The 14,665-nt window shown below is 38.6% G+C and overlaps 1 protein-coding gene across 1 annotated transcript in view; it reads right to left on the bottom strand.

The window, feature by feature from the left end:
- The window catches only part of LOC147307936 (contactin-associated protein-like 4), a 146,254-nt gene that overhangs the window by 26,821 nt on the left and 104,768 nt on the right, over positions 1-14,665 (bottom strand). The window contains exons 14-17 of the mRNA XM_086271142.1: positions 12,847-13,009; positions 11,287-11,414; positions 9,734-9,904; positions 5,139-5,357 (exon numbers count right to left, since the gene is read on the bottom strand). Of these exons, the coding sequence (XP_086127268.1) occupies positions 5,139-5,357; positions 9,734-9,904; positions 11,287-11,414; positions 12,847-13,009 (681 nt within the window). The remainder of the gene's footprint in view (positions 1-5,138; positions 5,358-9,733; positions 9,905-11,286; positions 11,415-12,846; positions 13,010-14,665) is intronic.

Below are 14,665 nucleotides of genomic sequence, written 5' to 3' on the forward strand. Positions count from 1 at the left end.
TGCCGAGCTCACTTTAAATTGCTGTGTGTGGATTTTTAGCACCTCCAACGCAAACAGCATGCTGGGGATTATAAATCCATGCAAGGCAATAACACGGCTTATTAATCAAGACAATGGAATCCGCTGCCTTATAAAGCAAGGCAGGATTATGGCACATAAGTACAGCATACATTGAAATATGGCTTGTGAATTTATACAAACCAACACAGGAGCTTGTAATTTACACAATAGAACAGTTTTGCCTTACAAATGGAGTCTTACAAATACAATTCATGGGGTAAAATGGATTGAAAATGTAATCACGCCCATGCTGAGGCTTGTGAATGCAAATAACTTAATATTCAGCTTTTCATACTATGTGAACAAGGAGGGACGCGGTGAGATACTGACGATGTAGAGAGAAATCTGAACACTGCTTTAAAGTCACCCCCCTTGCCAAGACACTAAAAGGGTTACATTTCATATATACGTTTTACACTTAAAATCTTATTAATAATTGTGGGGATTATTATGAGTGTAATATAGCTGAATGATATCTTTTAAGAAACGTGTTGGATGACATATTACCCTATAGAGGTTTGATATTTTTAACTTTTAAAGTGAGATGGTTTGGTACAAACTGGGGGGATGAGAGGTAGAAGTAAGGAGCCATCCAGCTGTCAGGGAGGGCTTAATAAAAAACAAGATATGAGATTACAGCCATGCTGGGAGCTGTGTGGAGGATGTATTTAGGCACCGTGGTGGTGAGAGAAATGCTGACATCAGCTTGCCGTGCTGATGTTTAGCAACTAATGTTCAGCATCTTAATCGTAGTTTATTAGCATGCAAATTTGCACAAAATTCAAAGTACAGCTAGGGTTGATGGGAATGTCATTAGTTTTATTTATCCATTTTAGCATATATTTACTAATAAACCAAAGAACCGGACAATATAGCTACAGTTTTGATCTGATGATGGTGATAGGAAAAAAGAAAGGGGCACATGTAAATAAACCGAAATTTTACTGGGAAAAAACCCCCCAACAAAATTTATTGAGGGATCTGTATCCAGACCAAAATTTTTAGACATATCTAGGCGTGATCCTTGAGGCCTTGCTGGTAGTATGGCTAATAACCAACTGAGCTGTTTCATAGAAAATCAAACTGGACGCACGTGTTATTAAGCTGATGCCAAATAGCCCCACAACAGCCACGAGGCATTCATTTAAATATTACTCAAAATGTGATTTGGGGGGGTCTCAAGCCATTTTACTCCTACTGCTGGTCCCAGGCCCGGATAAATGGGAGGGCTGTGGCAGGTAAGGCATTTGTAAAACCTGCGCCAAAAATGTAGATCCATCCAAGTAAGGGAGCAATGCTGCCGTCTTCAAAAAAATTGAGGTTTGTGAAAAAAAACAACAAAAAAAAAAAAAACACGTGAAGAAAAATCTCTCATAAATAAACTGCTGGAAAAGGTGTGCATATCTAAGACCCTGTCACTGATGATAAGCAAAATGTGTTTGCCCTTCAGAAGCAGCGTAAATGAATAAATAAATTACAACAATTACCAGTCATTAATCCGTTTATTTACTTTGGTGCCAAATTTTGAGTCTTCTGCTCAACAACATCATTGCTAATATTTAAAACATTAATTCACAAATAAAGCCAATAAAATACAACATAGAAACAAAAAGAGAACCAACAACAAACCAGGTAATGTAGCTAGCATCCATCCAGGTATCAATTGATGTCAACTGCTGCTTTTTTAATTACTGACATAAACTATCAGTATAATCAGTAGAGTATAACTGCTTGCAGTTTAAAGAAAAGCTACAGTATGAACCACCTGTTTTTTTTTTTAATTTACTGTCAGTTTATTGCAAAAGTAATCTTGATGTTCTTTATATTTTAAGAAAAAGACAGCACAGCTTGATCAAGCAAGCACTTTGTGAATGTGGGGATAAAGAACTCCATTTTAACAGGAAGTGACCTCTATCAGAACCACACTCAGGAAAGAGCAACCTTCCGCCATGACTGTTTGAAGGGTGAGGGGGTTAGACACCGAAACCTGATGTCTTTGTAATTATTTCCTCTATTAATGTCTTTGGTTGAGTTACGTTGTTTGAGAGGGACAGGTTGGGTCAGGTGATTTATATACAGCCATAAAGAGATGCTGATTTGAGGAGAATTCATGTGAAACTGACCATGACCATTCGTAAAGAGAGATCACAGACTTTATAGCACTTTAAGAGGCTAACTCATCAGATTTAACAGCTGCTATATAGGAAGCAGCAAACTGACAGCAGATATTTTTCTCTGCCTGCTCTGCTTTGTAGGTGAGGTGCAGTTAATTTACAAAGAGCCTATTGGTTAAACACATGCAGCCAATCTATATTCTCCTTGATTTGTCTGTTCTTGTGACCATCAGACAATTTCAGAGTTTGTTGGCTTGTTTTCCCTTCAGTGTGATTACTGGTAAGAAGTGAAAGACTAAATATTTACAGAATGATAAGACTTGAATTGTACAATTGTACTGGCTGTAAGTTAAATTTTCTATTCTATTCTATTTTTCTATTCTGTAAAATAGTCAGATTGCCTATTCCTATTAATGTACAGAATTCACCTGCTTGCTGCTACTACTGCACATTCACCTAATGTATATACTATATATATACATATAATGTTCTTCCTCTACCCCCCCCCATTTTTGCACATGTCGAGGAGCATGTCAGGTTACATTTCACTGTGTGTTATACTTATATAACTATGCATGTGACAAATAAGGAACCTTGAATAGGGCTGCGGCATTGATGAAGTTTGTAGCTGGTTAATAAGATAACTGCGAAATTAATAACTTAGAGGTTTAGAGTTCTTTGCAGTTTATTTATTGCTGCAAGAAATCACACCATGGGCTATGTATGTGTGTGTGTATATATATAAATAATCACAACTCCCTACTGCATGCTTATTTATTGTGATTATTGTTCAGTGGTCAGAACCATTGCCTCAGCACTTTCATATTCAATAATGCTGAAGAGCTGGTGGCATCTGGCCAAGAACAGTTTAGCACTCTGTTGTAGATGATTTCTTTTCCTTTAAAGTATGACTCTGAAAGAGGAAACCAGATGTGGGGCCTGCCTTTGAATCCAAGTCTAGGAGGATTTCTCGCAAAATTAGGAGAAAATAATCAGAAAAAAGAAAAAAAGATTTGCTTCTCTTATACTTTTTAAATTTTATTTAAAAAAAAAAATCTCACTCACAGTTTATTTGACCTAGCGCCAAGAAGTTGAAAAGAGCAACTTTAGTCAAAATTATCTTCTAGATCTCAACTGAGCTCAACTGCTAGAGCGCAAATCAAAAAAAGACTGTAAAACCTCTACTTAATCTCTCAACTGGTCCCGAGTGTTGGCTGGATTTTGGCTTTCATAGACATCCTGCAGTGGAGCTGATAGGCTGCACTTGTGAAACACACTTTAGGGTCAAAAACAAGCATTAGCTTTCTAGGAGCCTCTAAAAACACTCTCTCCCACCAAGTCTCTCCCACCTTTTTAGAAATGATCAGGCAACAGGATTTATACAAACAGTAGTAAAAAAAAAAAGTGGACTACTAATCTTTAAAATGTATTTTTCCACCCAACGTTAGCTTAGAAGCCAAAAAAACAAGGCTCGTATAGGCTCTGATGGTGCAGTAGTCAGCATCTTTCCTTGGCCCTCTCTCTCTGGAGTTGGCATCTACTGCTTGCACCTGTGAGGGGTTTCTCCAAGTTTGCACGTAAGGTTAACTGGTGCTTCTAAATTTGTGGTGTGGATGTGAGATAGATGACAATAATCAGTCAATGAAGAAGTGTGTGAGAAAAAAAAGCGCCATGATTTTTTAAATTGTTAAGAATCCAGATACTGGTTGAAAAAAAAGCTCTTGTTTTTGGTTCATTCATATTCCTTTAACTTAGTTTTATTATATAAATTTTCTAAAGGTAATCAGGACCCCCTGAGTGGATCTATTCGCCGTCTGTTTGAGAGCCGGTCCTCTACAGGAGCAACTGCACTGTTTATACGAGGTATCAACAAACTAACACAATAAAACTCTCTGGTTCCTAACAGCAGCTGGGCATTTTGGTGTCTGTGAAAAATGGCTCGACAAAACCAACAGAATTGTTTTTTATTAATAATTAATCTTCAGGGATGTTTGAAAGAATATATATATATATATATCAGCACAATTTAATTCTGTGTGGGGTTTTTTCCTCGTAAACAATAGAACTTCTTTGTTACATTGGATATTTGCCAGCTAAACACTCCAATAAAATGGTCTGTGCACTGTATCTATTATCCTGCACCTGGCCTAAACGTCGGAAGGACACACACCAACCATTCTGCAAAACACAACAAAAATCCTAACATGCATTACTAATTAGTGTTCGGCTTAATGTGCTGAACACAAATTTTTATTGTTCATCAAGGTTAAATTTGTGGAGGATGAACCAACAAATAAATCCAGAAAACGTGTGCCTGAATTTAGCAAACTATAGCGAGAACAAAAACACAACAGCAACAAGAACACAAAGGCACTCAAGAATGAATTAAAACTCAACAGCTGACTATTTAATGCTACACATGCAAATACGAGTCCGTATTTTTTCCATAATTTACTTTTTCCGTCTCTGCAATGCCAACTGTAACCTACGGGTTCCAAACATTTAAAATAAAGCTAAAAGTTGAGGTAACTCTACTTCCTGGCACAGATGGCTATACAAGCTACCGTGAGAATGAAATGTTCTAAACCAAAGCCTTTGGGAACCAGAAATAGCCCTGCACAGTACAACAATTCATACAGTGACATCTGATGTGAACTTAAGTGGGAGGCACAGAGTTGGCACACTACGGGGACACGGAGGAAAGAAAAGGACTAAAAGCTAAAAGCAGACTTTAGAAGGAGCAGTACAGAAACACTGAGCTGAACTACTGTTCCCCGGAGAACAAAGAAGATATTGTCTGAGATATAGACTACGTATATTATATTCTAAAGAAGTGCAGGGGAATATATGGAGACAGAGAATTCTTTAAACAAAAGAGACATAAAAAAAAAAAAGACACCAAAACCAGCAGTACTACTATTAACAAACAAAAACTGTGCGCAAATGCATCCATGTCATCCTCACCTATGAACAGCTGGCTGTTGAGCTGCAGGTGGAAGTGTCCGTCAGTTGGCGCCTCCTGCGTGGCGACAGGAAGTTCATCCAGTCGAAGCGATGCCTCCTTCACGTTCCGTTCTGCTCGGACCCGATGCCACCGGTTGTCATTCAGCGGGACGCTTGACTCCACACGAACCTCCAGTGGGCCGTTACCAACATCAAAGGAGAAAACCACCTGAGTGGAGGCTGAAAAAGTAGCAAGGGACAGGAAAACAGCGTGATTTCATTAACTGATTAATAGAACGCTTTTTAATAATGATTATATGGATCATTATATAAATTAAATCACAAAACTCATAGGCTGTTAAAATTTAGACTGATTATTTTGTGATAAGAGTCTTTTAGTATTCTGTGTAAATGACCTTAAGCTTTAAGAGGGTCCTCCTTTTAAAATAAAAAAAACAACAATTCATTAGAAACAACCTCATATTATTTAAGAAGCTTTTAGTAAATACTAACAAACTAAAATCTGTGTATTTCATTGTGCAACTCTCTATAGCGGGGGTCTCAAACTCGCGCCCTGGGGGCCACTTAGGGCCCACATCACCTCTACTTTCAGCCCGTATATTGATGTGAAGAAATATAATGTAATTTGACCCTTGAAGTTACTTTTTTTGTTAGGGAGGATTTGTTTATTGTTGTGTGCAATGTTAAAATAAGTTCTTTACAGAGCAAAAATGATTTAATATGAAGGCAATATGAGCAGAGAGCACAAACATGTTGAGGGTTTGGTTGTGTTAGTTCAGTGAGGGAATTAATTAAAAGAAAACAATTTTCACTAGTAGTCAGAAACTAATGTGTACACTCATGTCTGCATTTTTATTTTGTTAAATACGAACAAAATTGTGCGTCCATGTTCCTGGCCAGAAAGACAGCACCAATTTGTTTATTTGGTAGTTCAACGAAAGGCTTCAGTTAGTTAAAAGTGAGAAAAATAAACTGTGTTCACGCTTGCAGTTTTGTCATGTTATACAATATTTGAAATTTGAAAAAAAAAGCAAACAAAACACTTCATTTTCTGAAATATTTGTCTGTGTTTTCTTGTTTGCTTGTTTGTTTGTTTTACTTTGAAGTACTTGAACACTAAAGTGGCCCTCACATGACATGACAGTGTCTGCAGTGGCCCACGGCTCATCTGTATGTTAAAGTGACTGTGGAAACACTTCTCTTTTGGAAAAATATGTCAGATATCACATTCTTAAAACTATCAAGAAACTATATGGATTCAACACACAGACACCTTGCCAAAATACAGTACTTACAATAAAATACTTATATTTTACTCACAAAAACTAGAATACCCAAAAGTACAACACTAATGTTTTGGAGGGGCTGTCACCACCATACAGCAGGCTTTAGTATTTGTTAACTAATTCAATAAAAAAAAATGTTCTAGAGTAGCGGTCCCCAACCTTTTTTGCGCCACGGACCGGTTTATGCCCGACAATATTTTCACGGACTGGCCTTTAAGGTGTCGCGGATAAATACAACAAAATAAAACTAGTACCGGTACCGAAAAAAGAAGATTTATTCATAACACACGTGAAAAGACCCAGGAAAACAGAGTTAACAATAAAAACGATAACAAAATAACGCTGAAAACCGATAAAAACCCTGAAAACCAAACATTTCACACCTGAGCCTCAACTCCCGCAACCCAGTACCAAACGACTCACAGACCGGCTCCCAGACAGCTCCCAATTCACATATTCCAAAGAGTGGGTCAACAAAACAAAAGTCACCCAATACAGTAACATTATACAGGCAAAAGTATTAGGCCACACCTCAGTCACAGTCTGTCCAACAACCTGCAGAGACCATCTGTTGTACATCTATCAGCCAGCTGCAGGAAGCAGTGAAGTTAGAATATATAGAGACCTGAAGTGAAACTGAGTGTTTGTCTCCACTTTTCATGCTGTATTGTTTTAAATCTTTTTCTTCTCAAGTCAAGTTCAAGATTTTTCAAGTTTCTCCAATTCTTGGTAAAGTTGCTGTCACTCCCTTCCCTATTCCGGTCCATTTGCCAACCAATCAGCATTTGACCGACGCATCAGTCATCCACGCCCCAACATACAGATGGGGTTTTGGAGGATGGCCTGGGAGCACATTTGTAGTGGGTGAAAGTGCCACTCTGTTCCCTGCAAACAGAAACACGTATGCAGACGAACACATTTGGAGTATCATAAATTATACATCATGGACTTTGAATTCAGGTGTTTTTAATTCTACTGCCACAGGTATAAAAAAAACGAAGCACCTTGCTCTCCAGTTTGTCTTCATAACCATTTGTGAAATAAAGGATTTTCTATACTGTAACAGGATTCTACTGTTACTTTGTGAAATTTCTTTCCTTCTAGATATCCACTGATCAACTGTAAATTTTATTTTTGCAAAGTGGGAGTGTTTAGTAACCATACCAACTGTCAAAGCCATGTGAAGTGGGAGGCCATGTAAAGTTACAGAGCAGGGTCACTGTTTGCTGAAGCACATAGTGCGTAACACTCAGGTTTTTTTTCCTCAACACACACACACACACACACACACACACACACACACACACACACACACGATGAAGCAACTCACAGATCTATATATATGATATATGAAATAAAGGCTGTAACTAAATCCTAGCTGGCTGATAAATCTATAGTGTCATGGTATAGATCATCCTTTCACCAAGCTCTGACAGAAGCCAGGGAAGCAGTTTTGGTAACACTGAGCAGGAAGTGAAAAGTCTACCGTAATCACATTTTAAAGTGCTGCACCTTTTTGCACATCCGCGAGAAAAAAAGCTTCCTGCGGTGTTCATTCGAACAAAAAGACATGATGGCAGTTGTGTAACAAACTCTCATCCTTCATGGTTTGGAAGGAGAAGATGTATTACTCTGTGAGCACAGAACAAGATGAAACAATATCCTGCAGTAACTTCATTTAGAAATTGTTCTCAGGCCCAGCTGCAGCGTTACAGAGTGATCTGAGGCAGCTGCCAACAAAGCAACACTGTTCAGATCTGAAACAACCTCGCTGACAGTGATTTCCCTGAGGAGAAAAGCTGTTGCTCCAGCAGTGTCCCTGTATTCAGCTGTGTATGTGTCCCTTTAAATCAATTTTTTAGGAAAATGCAAAAAGCAGTGCAGCGATAACACTGCAAACTAACCTCAAACTAAAGTGACTATAAAACTGGCTCATAAATGTGTACCTGTCACTTTGCTGCACTGCAGTGCTGTAGGCAAAGTAATGAGCATCCATGAGTGTAGTTCTGCTATTTCCTAAATGATACTATAGAAAGTATATAGAAGATGGACACATGACTTAAACATGCACTCTGTCTGATGGCCAGCATGGAGTGACACTTCTGAGTTCAAAGTTCAACTTTTTTTTAGTTTAAACTCTTAGGGTACACTCATTCTGTAAACCAGGGTTGCCATTAGATGAGGGAAAAGAAGAATTTCAACTTATCAGTTCAATTCTCTTATTGACTTCCACTGGGTTCACATTGGTACCAATCATTTATCACCACCATTGCTAAACAGCATATCAAAGACATTATGTGCATACAAATTAATTGCTGTGTGGCATTGTCTCATAATTAGTATTTAACAATATAAACCTACAGGCTACAGTTCACTCAGCTTTAACATCACACTGTATTCTTGGCTACTGAGCATCAGCATGCTGTCTGTGCAGATGTTAGCAAAGCGCCAAAGCTGTGTTAGCAGCATAATGGAGTTGTTTCTGTAGATGCATTTTCAACTTTACCATCACATTCTTGTCCTTTTGCACAATAAAAAAAGTGATGTCCATAGCCATGCCAAAGACTGTGCCACAGTTCTCTTCTTCTGGCTTCCTCTGGCTAAATGTCTCCATTAAATTAAATATTTTCAAAAACGATTATTCATTAAATATTAAGTTGCTAGAAGATTCTGCAGGTAGCACAGAAAGCTAGCATTTAGAAATGAAAATTTCAAAAGTAAAGAAGAGAAACACCATTTAGCCATGCTATGACTGTTGATGCTGCACATTTTGTCCACCAGAGGGCGCTCTGCAGTGTCCCTGTTGGCAGCAGGTCTTTGGGCCACAAACACAGCTGATCTGAGCAGAGTTGGGCAGAACATAAACAAATAAAGTGTTAGCTTATTTTTGTTTGGAATTAAAATTCCTGCATGTAAGGTTGAGTTCAGGTACTCGACTTTATCCCGAACTGTTGGGATGATGATTGTGATGATTCAGATATCGTCATTATTCGGTTTCCTGCAGCTAGGTTTGACGGTGTCCTGGAAGAATCGAGGGTAATGTTGCAGCAAACCATTGCCAAAGTTACAAATGGTATCCTTGTGTCAAATTAATGTAGCTTGTTTGCATTCAGATTGTGCAAGACACAGGAAGATACAGTGATGTTTTAAAAAGGTAATATTTGTGCCTACAGGACAGTTTTGACACAGATAAAGTCTTTAACCTCTGGGTTTACACAAATCCAGATTAAAACTTTAAGTTCCAGGTTTTAGTGACACATCACTCTAATCCTCATTAAATTGGTGCCCTCAAGCTCCTACAGTACTCACAGCTCAGTTCGATGCGAATGAAGTCTTTGATGCCCAGGTTTTCCAGGAACACACCAGAGGAGCCCGTGGTTTTAAAAAGGAAGGAGATGTCGGCGCTCAGCTCTCCATGGAAGGTGGGGAAGTGCAGGTACGACGTCTCCTTGTCGAAAAATGCGGCATTCCAGAAGTTCTCTAAGAAGCATGATAAAAACATTGTGTCATGAACATTAAATGTAGCTCATAACACTTATTTATCAATGTTGTGAAGCATTTACACAGTGACTGGAACAGCAATCAATGAAAAGAAGAACAAAGTCAGTGCGATACTTTGATTTACCTTGTATTTTATTCTTAATGAGAAGCAGTTAACAGAGAATGAAGACTTAAAAGGAAATATGGATTAGTAACAGTTATGTTAGTGATAGCTAGAAGGAGGAGGAGGTGCTGAACCCATAAGAATCCATTTAATTCATAATTAATTAAACATTAGACACATAATCCTTTTTTCTAAGCTTGATACTAAAACTTCTAGTCTATTTTTTTTTTTAATTTAGTACTCAGCATCTTTTACATTAAGGAAATGGCATTACTTCCAGAATTTATAGATCTGTGTCACATGACTGAGATCTCAAGGGAAAGTTCCAACAAGCTGCCCAAAATGGGCCACAAGCTTGTCAACCTTCTGTTTCTGTTCACAAACATCTGACCTCCTCTAAAAAGCAGGGAAACAAACGTGTTTGAATAGACTTTCTGGATTTCTAAAAAGAGCAAAGTCCAAGTCAGAGCATCATCATGTTTAAAAATATCTTGTAGACAAATCATATCTGTAACCTGCTTCCAGGATCAAAGTGTACAATAAAACAGACTGCTTTATGTATTTCTTTTCGTGATTGGTTAAAAATGTCACCATTTCAGAACGGTGAAGACCATGAAATTCTCCAGTGTCAAAGGTTAGGCTTTGATTAAAATGGGACATATCCAGTTGGAATAGATGTTTAATCCCAGTGAAACTTGTCCAAACCAATGAAATCATCGTTAAGCCCTTCCTACCAACTGTCCAAACCGATGAAAACAATGTTAAAACTTGTTCAAAGCTGTCCAAACCAATTAAGTAGATGGTTAACTTTTCAGAAACCAGTCCAAATTAATGCATGACCACAACTTAACTCGTCTAAACCAATGATATTGATGCTTAACACCTCCAAAAACACTGCCCAAATTCAGCATTTAAACAAATTAAAATACATGGGCTGGGATTAAATGGTTAAGCTTTAATGCTGCTCTATTCTACAGTTTGCAGACAGGCATACTTGTGCAATGTGGACATTTGGTATGGCAGATTTAGGACACTGACGGCAAGTCATTAGTGCATATTATTTAACAACCATCCAGAATTTTGGCTAAACAAACCTGTTATAAAAACAACAACAACCAAAAAACAACTGGCAGGCAGAGCTTTGTTTTGCCTTCCAGGTGGTCATTTATATAATGATGTGTGGTCACATAAAACCTATAAATAGGATGATTTTTGTCAGCTTTCCGTCTGCTGTAACCAAGCAGTTATGGAGACTTACTGTCTCCATGGCAACGGAGTGGTCCCACCCGGTAGGCAGCCTCCGACCCTGGCCTCTGGATGTCACCCAGCACCAAAGACCTAACCGGGAGGGTGTCCTTATGGGTCAGAAGGCCTGAGTCTTCAGTCCTGTAAAGAGGAAGATGAGAAAGGAAGAAGAGATGAAGAAAAGTAAGCAGGGAGAAGGAAAAGGTGGTGAGAGATTGAGAGAGCAGGAGAGAAGGGTGAGAAGAAACACATGAAGAATGATTAGGAAGGAAAACGGGAAAGAGGAGGAATCGATGAAAAAGGAAGTTGGAGTAGGAGCAAGAAAAATGAGAAGAGAGGGAAGAAGATGAGAAAAACCATGAAAAAGGACAAATTACTTTTTATTGGGATTAACTGCTTTGACATGTATGCTAATTAGGCTAATTTGCTTGCATAAATCTCCAAGCAAATGGCACCGCTGAAAAAAAGTCTAGACTGCTGTAATAATCTGCCACAACCTGTTTTATGTGCAAGACAAATTTTCAGGAAGACAATTTAACAGTGAGACAGATCGTATCATATCCAACCTGACACTCAACACTCCATCTCCGCCAGTTTCTGTGACAGCCTTTTCCAAAAGCGCTCTCCAGACAGACAGCCGAATGAGCAGCGGCGTCCGTTTACACACATGTTCAGATAATCTACAAGACAGTCTCGCTGTCAGGTGAGAATTTTATCCAAGACTGGAAATGAGTGGCATACTCGCAAAGCACATCTGTAAAGCCTGTGTCTGCGCTGGAAAGCTTGACAGCGAGATGAGAGAAAGTAGAAGGTGAAGTGTGATGAAAGCAGCAGGACTGTTCACAGCATGAAGGACGGTAAGTAAAGAGCAATAATTTATTACTCGAGGCTAGAAAGTCTGTTTGTCCGTGTATTCAAAAATAAGTCATATTCAGAATAATGAATCCCACAATCTGAAAGGATTAACACAAGAATTTGATCAGAAATAAATACCTGCCTACTTTAGTGTTTTCTTTTATCTTTTAGAAATTACAGCTTTTGGTGTACCTACGTTTTTTCAGTTATCGTTACAGGTAGTAATGTTTAAATGCATGGGAGGTAACCTGAAAAATGCTCATACAAACTCTAAATCTAAGCCCAAAAGAGAGAGCACATACCTAATACCTGCTGATGCTGCATTTTTTAAATTACAGGTAGAGAGCTGAGTGTGCTACTGAGAGCCAAGACTCTGCAGGTTTGTTTTACAACCCAAACTCCACCTGTCTGATTAGCAGAAAAGACTTCATTAGCGAACTCACTTGCTGAGTTGATTAGTTAGACAAAAAACCCTGCACACTGGTATGTGGTTGGCCACCCCTGCTGTAAATAATTCATTCCAGTACAAACAAATCACTGGCAAACCAACCAAAAGTTACCACAGAGAGGAGGAAGCCCCTCAAACTAGAATGGATCATTAATGTTGGACTGTGGCAGGGCTACCATAGTTTAATTTATGAAATAATGTTGAGAGAGCAAACCTGGCATGAAATGAACAAAGTAATAATAATGCCTATGAATTTTTAAAGGTCAGTACCACTCCAGGCGATCTGCATCACAGTTGCAGTAGTGTTGTAGATCCACACAGTCGCCCTGCAGGCCGCAGGCACACTGCTGGCTTCCTGGATGAGCTCCTCCCCAGTAAGTCTGGACTCGACCTTGACCTGGACCGCCAAGCCACCAGCTAAATGGAGAGCCCTCTGAAACACACAACCATGTTCATGTGTAGCTTCAACATAAATTTTTTTTACTACTACAACTTCTACTATTATTATTATTATTATTAAATAACACCAACTAAGGAATTGTTAAATGTTTATCCTTCTACTTCTTTTTACCTATTGCTGAGTTGAAAACCGTGACGCAATCAAAAGGCTAAATTAAAAATATTTAATTGAGATGGACAGCCAGGGATTTCCAGGCACTGGCTCGTCAGTCGCATGGATCTCTCATTATGAGCCAGTTCATGTCAGTCTTGCCAAACAGCCATACACAAACTCATAGATGCATGCTAACACATCATTAGCATAGAAGTTCTTTATTTTGAGTGAAGACACAAAGTTCATCAAACTGTGAGGAGATTGCCGCAAAATGTTCTCAACAACAAACCTAATCGAACCTAAATCATCCCGACTCTGCTGAACATGAACATTTTAAAGACACCCATAAATCAAAGTGGCTAAAGTTAAAGTTATGCAGATCTCAGATCCAGCTCCAAGCCAGCAGCCTCGGAATGAGCAAAGAATCAAAGCAGCTATCAGACAAATTATGGAGAGTTGTTACGTAAATCTGTTGCATCTGCTTTTGTTTGGTAAGGTAAAATGTGTTGGGTAAAGGTGGTTGAATAGCAGCTCATCTTCAGCTAATTGTTTTCACTTCTCTTGGTAAATGCATTGAGGAAATTAATGACTGGTTGTGCCACAATTTTCTCCAGCTAAACAAAAACAAAACTGAGGTAATAGTCTTTGGTGCCAAACAAAAACGATTACAGGTCACCAGAGAACTTCAATCTATACATCTAAAAACCACAAACCAGGCGAGAAATTTGGGTGTAGTGATGGATGCAGACCTAAACTTAGAAAAACACATTAAGACAATAACAAAATCAGCTTACTATCACCTCAAGAATATTTCAAAGATAAAAGATCTGATGTCTCAACAGGACCTGGAAAAACTAGTCCATGCATTCATCTTTAGCAGGCTTGATTACTGTAACAGCATCTTTACAGGTCTACCTAAAAAAATCAGTCAGACAGCTACAGCTCATTCAGAACTCTGCTGCTCGAGTCCTCACTAAGACCAAAAAAGTGGACCACATCAGTCCAGCTCTGAGGTCTTTACACTGGCTGCCTGTCCGTCAGAGGATAGACTTTAAAGTTCTGATGCTGGCCTATAAAGCTCTGAATGGTTTAGGACCAAAATACATCAATGACCTCCTGACCCAGTATGAACCATCCAGATCCCTCAGGTCATCTGGATCCGGTCTTTTATCAGTTCCCAGAGTCAGAACCAGACACGGAGAAGCTGCATTCAGCTTTTATGCTCCTTATATCTGGAACAAACTCCCAGAAAGCCTCAGATCAGCTGAAACACTCAGTTTATTTAAATCCAGGTTGAAGACTCACCTGTTCTCAGCTGCATTTGAATAAAGCACCAAATCCGCACTTAAGCTTAAATTTCAAAACTTACATTTTAACTACTGATTTTATCTACTGTTCTGATTTTATCTGTTTTGATTTTATATACTGTTTTGTTTGTTTGCTTGTTTTAATCAATTTTAAATCATGCTTTTTATTTGTTTTTGTTTCTAATGTCTCTGTAAAGCACTTTGAATCACCTTGTTGTTGAATTGTGCT

The sequence above is a fragment of the Aulonocara sp. 'chitande type north' Nkhata Bay genome, linkage group LG18 (assembly GCF_057382095.1).
Source record: "Aulonocara sp. 'chitande type north' Nkhata Bay isolate Kocher_YH1m ecotype deep benthic linkage group LG18, A_spYH_male_GT1.1, whole genome shotgun sequence".
Taxonomy (NCBI): Eukaryota; Metazoa; Chordata; class Actinopteri; order Cichliformes; family Cichlidae; genus Aulonocara; species Aulonocara sp. 'chitande type north' Nkhata Bay.